Raw genomic sequence first — 8,102 nt, 5'->3', positions numbered from 1 at the left:
AGGTTAATATCTAAGGCCAAATTAATCATATGGGATGAAGCTCCAATGATAAGTAAGTATTGTTACGAAGCTTTAGACAAATGCCTCAGAGACATCTTAAGGTGCTCAGATTCGTATAATTCTCATTTGCCATTTGGAGGTAAAGTTGTTGTTCTCGGAGGAGATTTTAGACAAATTTTACCTGTGATTTCCAGAGGCTCAAGGCAAGATATAATTCAGTCTTTTATTAATTCTTCATATTTGTGGCATAACTGTAAGGTTTTGAAGCTTACAAAAAACATGAGATTGTCACTAGGTGAAAACAATAACATACAAGAACTCAGAAATTTTGCAGAATGGCTACTCAAAATTGGTGATGGTTTGGCTGGTGATACAACAGATGGTGAATCGATCGTTCATATACCATCTGACATTTTGATTAAGAACTCTGAGACAGCTTTGGATGACCTCATTGATTTCGTGTATCCAGATATGTTATCCAATTTATCCGTTAAAAATTATTTCAAGGATAGAGCAATTCTTGTACCAACTTTGGATTGTGTCACTGATGTCAACAACAAGATGACTACAGGGTTACCTGGACAAGAAAGAGTCTACTTAAGTTCAGACTCTGTGTGTGCTGAAGAGGGAAATATGGAATTTGAGTTAGATGCTTTCTCGCCGGAGATTCTAAATGGAATAAATTGTTCAGGTCTACCACCACACAAGTTGGTTCTGAAGGTTGGCGCTCCTGTTATGTTGCTGCGGAATATAAACCAAACTAATGGTTTGTGCAATGGAACGAGGATGCAAGTTAGAAGAATGGGAAATCATGTGATGGAATGCAAGACTTTAACTGGTAACAAAGCTGGAAGTATTGTTCTTATCCCAAGACTAAATCTAATTCCAAATAATGAAATATTGCCGGTCAAGTTTCAAAGAAGACAATTCCCAATTATCATGTCATTTGCAATGATAATAAATAAGTCCCAGGGACAAACTCTATCGAAAGTTGGAATTTACCTTCCAAGGCCAGTTTTCACCCATGGTCAATTGTATGTTGCGTTATCAAGGGTAACGAGTAAAGATGGTTTGCGAGTGCTGTTGCAAGATCATGGACACTTGGAAGATAACTGCACGATGAATGTGGTATATAGAGAAGTTTTTGAGAGCCTATAATAAAAAGGTAATAACAAAATGTCTTACTAAATCTATTTATTTATTAAAATTTATTACTATCACTTAAAAAAATTTAGAAATTCTAGGAACTAATAGATGAATTCTTATTGTACATTAATAGTTTGAGAATATTAAAATTATCATAAAAATTCGTATAATTTTATTCTCTTGACAAACAATTTTATTAATTACGTTAATCATATAATTTTATATACAAATATTGATACAGTGTTGTTTCATGTATATATTTTGCAAGTATCAAAGGATAGCATTGAATTGTTATTTAGTAGGTTTAAATTATTTATTGTTTATTACAAAACTTTCTGCATTAGGCTTCTCTATTAATTTGTTCTTCATTTTGAGCTGATTTTGATATTTTCTTAGTTCACAATAAACCAACATATAAAACTTTGTTGGTAGATTTAAGTATTACTAGATTATTTATGGTCATATTGAGTATATATGCCTGATTTATTGAAAAAAGTAGATTAAATAACTATTTTATAGTTAATATAATTAACGCTATATTAAGAAAAGAAAAACAACGCATACAAATTATTTTTTTATTAATTAAATTATTATAATTAAAATGAAATTTAATATAACAACTTAAAATTATAATTTCAATCTTATCAAACACGGGTGATTAAACTTGTTTAAAGGGATAAAGTTGGAAAGCAAATGTATAAAGGTAATTAGCCATTATTCTCCCTGTTTCAAAATATGCGTTGGTTTTTGCTTTTTGGATTATTAAAAAATATTATCTATCTATTCTATTATATAAAAATCGGATTTCTGCATTTAATGATGGAGTTGACGTGGCATGCTTTGGAGAGTGTTTCCCGATTTAATTATTTTAACTCATTCAATATAATTTATTGCAATGACTTAATTATTTCAACTAATTGATTTGATTAAATATTTAAATATAAATATAAATATAATTTATTATAATTTATATTACTTAATTAATTATACTACATTAATTGTAATTCGTTATATTAGTGAATTGGTTTTTTTCTTTATGAAGTCTAAAATAAAATAAATAATTTATTATTTATTCTAATTAAATTCATTAAATTTAATTATATATTATATATGAATTAATGTTAATTTATAAATTATTTTAGATTATAATATTCAATCAAATAAATTATAAATTACTTTAAATTATATACACACGGGAAAATGGATTTAAATGTGGTTTATATAGTATAGATAGTATTTAATTAAGAATGGTGTATTTTTAAATATTTTGATATGACTTAATTATATCAGCTAATTGATTTGATTAGATATTTAAATATCAATGTAATTTATTATGGTATATAATACTTGATTAATTTTACTACATTAATTGTAATTCCTTATATTGGTTAATTGGTTTATTCATTTCTAAAGTCTGAAATAAAATAAATAATTTATTGTTTATTCTAATTGAATTCATTAAATTTAATTATATTATATATAAATTAAAGATAATTTATAAATTATCTTATTTTCTTTTCTTTTTATATTCCGTGGATTGTTAAGTTTTAAGTTTTATATTTCTATAAGCAAAAGTAATATAAGGCAAAACTTTCTTCATTTTAAACGGAATTATTCTATGTATTATTAACTAATATCATTAGATTTGATTTATTAACAATCAGGGACAGATCCAGGAATCTAAGAGTGGAGGGGTCGAAAATTAAAATCTTGTATAATCAAATATAATGCTATATATTTAATAATAGATATAATTATAATTAATTTTTTGATTAAAAAAATTAATAAATACTTGTCAAATAAAAGAATTATCTCAGTTTTTATAATTTTTTTATAGTTTTACATCTAATAAAATATAAAATTATATATTTTTAAATATTTTGTTAATTAATTTACTTTATTAAGTATTTATGTGACAGTAAGATATATTTTTATTTTTTATATCATTAAAAAATATAACATAAAATAATGTAAGTTAATTGCACTAATAAATTTATTATGTGAATTTAAAATATATTAAAGTATTTTTATATAATAATAGGGATAAAAATTAATTAAAAAATAATAAAAAATAAACAACTAAATAAAATTAGAAAAAAATATTATTATAAATAATATTAAAGTATTTTTATATGATTATAAATGTTATATGAGCTTTCAAAATTTGTTGGGGGGACCAAGGCCACTACTTGCCCCCCTTGAGTCCGTCCCTGTTAACAATATAAAATAATTTTATATAACAAATTATTAATTAAACTCATTCTAAAACGTAAGCAAAATAAATTAATTTCCTAGGCGGCCATGTAGATCCATGATTTATACAACAACTAGACAAAGCATAGAACTTGTGAATTGTGATAAAAAGGGAATAAAAAAGTAGGGCCCACATCATGTTGGCTTACTTGCCTCCATTGCATCTTAACAAAACATGGACCTACGGAGACTAATCCCAATTCCAAGTTGGGCAGATAGAAAACCTATCCGAATCTTATGCAATTAATTTCAACCTGCACCCAAAGTTCTCTTTTAGTCTTTTTGGGTCTTCTCTCTCCCAGCAAGCAAGCATATATGCCAGCAATGGAGAACGGCGTATATGCTTTTAAATTTTTGTTTTTAAATTTTAGAGTGTGATACTACATGTCGTGGAATCAAAAATATAAGTACTGTGTTTTGTGTTTTAATACTTTTGATCATGTGGAATTACAAGTGAAATTATAGAAAACAATAATAACAATTCTAGCAAATGGCTGGCATTCTAAAAATTAAAATTTGAAGTGATAAAAAATATTATTATATACACGTGGATAAATTGTATCACCAGGGATCATCCTTAAGTCCATACCTTTTCACATTAGTCTTGGAAGTACTCACAGAGCACATCCAAGAGCCTGTGCCATGGTGCATGCTTTTTGCCGATGATATCGTCCTTATGGGAGAGTCAAGGGAAGACCTAAATAAGAAGTTGGAGTTATGGAGAGAAGCTCTAGAAGTGTATGGTCTGCGCATAAGCCGTAGCAAGACGGAATATATGGAATGTAAGTTCAGTCTGAGAAGGAAAAATCCCAATATAGAGGTGAAGATTGGAGAAAACATCCTACGAAAAGTTAAAGTTTTAAGTATCTTGGGTGCATAATACAGGATAATGGAGAGATTGAACAGGATGTAAATCATAGGATCCAAGCAGGTTGGTCAAAATGGCGGAGTGCATCTGGTTTTATATGGGACAAAAAAGTACCTTTAAAACTTAAAGGTAAATTCTATCGAACCGCTATAAGACCGGCTATGCTGTATGGTACGGAGTGTTGGGCGGCTAAAGGGGAGCATGAACATAAGCTGAGTGTGGCAGAGATGAAGATGTTGAGATGGATGAGTGGTCATACGCGATTGGATAAAATAAGGAATGAAGATATAAGGGAGAGAGTTGGAGTAGCACCCATTGTGGAAAAGATGGTTGAATCGCGTCTCAGGTGGTTTGGATATGTGAGAAGAAGACCGATAGAACATCCAGTCAGGAGGGTGGATGAGATGGAAGATGGACAAAGGGCGAAAGACAGAGGAAGACCTAAGAAGACCATCCATGAGATGGTCAAACGAGATCTACATGTAAACGGTCTCTCTATAGACATGATACATGACAGAGTACAATGGCGTCGTTTGATTCATGTAGCCGACCCCAGTTAGTGGGACAATGCTTTGTTGTTGTTGTAGATTCTATGTTGAATTACTGAACAATTAATTAATCAATATATAATTTCAAGCTATATTTTTGTTATTATATAATACTTTTTATTATTTTATATTTGCAATAAATATTTTTTGTATAGCTCATTGCTAAAATAAAAAATTTTACTAATTAATTAGGTTCATAGTAGATTATAGTTATTTTTTTAAATCTAAGGACACTTTTTGTTAATTTCCATTCGATAATTTTTCTATCATGTATAATTATACAACTCATTTAAGCAATGATTATTGTACACAGGTACCAATATTTTACAGAACATTATGTATGGTACTAGACTCTTGATAAATCTAGATGTTCCTGAGGCTGTGATGCTTCGAAAAAGGTATTGTACTAATATTATGAATTATTTATGGTTGTGCATATTGACTATAATTTTATGGCGTTATAATTGATAAGTAGCATGTACTATAGAGAGATCTCGCAGTACCTGTCTGTGCTTTCTGGCAAATCGGCGTATGTTAATGAAGATGAAGTTTTATATTCCACTGAGACAATAAAGGAGTTACGTGCGGCTGCAGATGTGAGTGCCTTATAGAAAACTACTTTTTTATGTTTGGTTCATTGTTTGTTTTTTTGACTTTCAAACCGTTCATATGTAAGTTGGATTCTATGTTGTTCTGGCCACTGATGTTGAACCTGTTCTAAGTTGGTGGTATAAATCTTGTGTTTGCAGCGTGAAGGCAGAAGCTAATGCGGATACATACTTCTGCGATGGCTGTAATAAGGACGTGAATAATGTGGTTAATAGGTATGACTCTAATTAGACTTATTTGTGCAATCTTTTCATAAAAAAGCAATATAGTTATGTAATTGATTATGTCTCTTTTTAATTTATTTAGGAATATCTAGCTTAATACTAACAATTAGTAGACAATAAGAGAACAATTTATTAAAAACAAAAACTTCTTTGATTGATGGAAATATTGTCAATCCACAAAAAAAATGGCAAAATAAGATAGAGTGCATATAAAAAATTCATATACCTACAACAATTTTATACCAAAGTCTCTTCTGCTAGACCAAAATCTAGAAAACTGATAAGCCTAAAAATTTGTGTTTGAGCATTTAAATTGTGTTGAATATAATTTTTATGATTTTATTGTAACTAAAGGGTGACAGGCCAAGTGTTAATTGATGTTTTTGAATAAAAAAATAGGTATAAGTTGAATTTGTTGGTTTTTGATGATACTACTACAACAACTTTTGTTGTGTTCGATAAGGAAGCCACAGCTCTATTCGGACGGACCTGTACTGAGATGGTGAAAGAGTTGAATGTATGTGGTTTCTGCTGTTGAAACCATTTGAATGGTTATGATGATTCAATATTGGATGTGAATATAGAAGATAATTTTATACCATCTTCAGAAACTTTAGACGGTATGTAAAAATTTTATCTGTATGTTTATTTGCATCTTTGTGTACATCATGGACTAAATTGCATAGGTATGACAACTGAGTATCTAAAGAGAGTTTATTCGGCAGATGTGTGGGATATAGAAAATTCTATTTATCAATGTCAACACTGTAAAGCATGGATGTGGTCTGAAGAAAGGCTTGCTAAATTCAAATAGTCGCCCAAACCCAAGTTTTTATTATGTTGTATGGAAGGAAATATCAAGCTTTCTCTATTTTCTGTGCCTCCTGATGAGCTCATTCAGCTTCATACTAGAGGAGATCAAAGAAGTATTCATTTCCTAAAAAATATAAGGGCATTTAATTCAATACTTTGTTTTACATCAATGGCCAGAAAAATTGATCGTGGGGTGAACAATGGGACTGCTCCTCCAATTTTTAAGCCTGGGTTCAAAACTAGCATAGCATTGGTAGCTTACTTCCTCCGAATAGTCTCTGACCAACATTTGTCCAGCTATATATCTATGACACAGAAAATGAGATTGATAATTGGATAGGCACACTTCGGTAATTTTCATGCAACCAGTCAAATATTTTAGTTATTTTTTATCTGTGAGAGAAAATAACATAAAATTTATTGTGTTTTTTTTTTTTTTGTGTGTGCAGTTCCAATGAAGCTATAAATGAGCGGGATAAGAAAATTGTGGCAATATTAAGAAACATGCTAGACAAATATAATAGTTTGGCAAAGAGTTTTTGCTATGCGAGAGATAGGTACCAACAGAAAAATTGCACAAATATAAATCTTAAGTTGATTAGTAAAAGGACTACAGATAGCAGGACATACAACTTGCCATCTGCATCTGAAGTGGATGCATTGATTATTGGCGATGTCGAACAACTAAGCAAAGATAGAGATATTATTATAAAGAGTCAAACTAGAAAGCTCCGACAGATTGATATTTTTCACCCATCTTATTTAGCCTTGCAATATCCATTGTTATTTCCATATGGGGAGGATGTATTTCGTTTGGGTATTGCAACATCAGATTCTATCTCTGCTATGCCTACAAAGAAAAACAAAACAATCACTTTGTGATAATTCTTTGCTTTTCAACTACGTACAGAAAAGGACGGGTGAATCTCCGTTAATTCTGAGATCAAAGAGATTATTCCAACAGTTTCTGGTAGATGCCTACATAATGGTGAAATCAGAGAGGTTAAAATCCTTTAGGTATAAACAACCATAGTTGAGGGTTAATAAATACAAATGTCTGTATGAAAGTCTTATAAACGGGATGTAGATGCTGCAACGCTTGGCAAAAGAATCATTCTTTTCAGTACTTTTACCGGTGGACCTAGGTACATGATGAATAATTGTAAAGATACATGTGCAATTTGCAGATATTCAGGATATTCTAGCTATTTTATCACTATGACCTGTAACCCTGAATGGGATGAGATAAAAAGAGAAGTGACTCCCATTGGATTAAAGGCAAAAGATCGCCCTGATATATTGTGTCGAGTTTTCAAGATCAAACTTGATGGTTTGATTGATGACCTAAAAGAGGAAAAAATCTTTGGCAAAATTTTGGGATATAAGTCTGTGTTTATGCAACACCTTATTAAAATCTTATGTTGTAATGTTTTGCTCATTTGTCTTTTTCAATTTTCAGATGTTTGCACTATAGAGTTTCAAAAGAGAGGGCTTCCACATGCACATGCACTTTTATTCATGAGTAACGAGTTCAAGCCACAAACACCAGATGACATAGACAAACATATAACAGTTGAGATTCCTGATGAAAATGAAAGGCCAAATCTACATGGAACTGTTCAAAATTACATGGTACATGGT

The 8,102-nt window shown here is 30.2% G+C and overlaps 1 protein-coding gene across 1 annotated transcript; it reads left to right on the top strand.

Moving 5' to 3' along the window:
* Positions 280 to 1,256, top strand: LOC110269534 (ATP-dependent DNA helicase PIF1-like). Its single transcript, XM_021117449.1, has one exon. It carries the CDS (start codon positions 280 to 282, stop codon positions 1,156 to 1,158), a length of 879 nt encoding a protein of 292 aa, XP_020973108.1. The 3' UTR covers positions 1,159 to 1,256.

The sequence above is a fragment of the Arachis ipaensis genome, chromosome B03 (genome assembly GCF_000816755.2).
Source record: "Arachis ipaensis cultivar K30076 chromosome B03, Araip1.1, whole genome shotgun sequence".
NCBI lineage: Eukaryota > Viridiplantae > Streptophyta > Magnoliopsida > Fabales > Fabaceae > Arachis > Arachis ipaensis.
The sequence above is the reverse complement of the archived record's forward strand: the minus strand, read 5'-3'. Positions and strand labels throughout refer to the sequence as shown.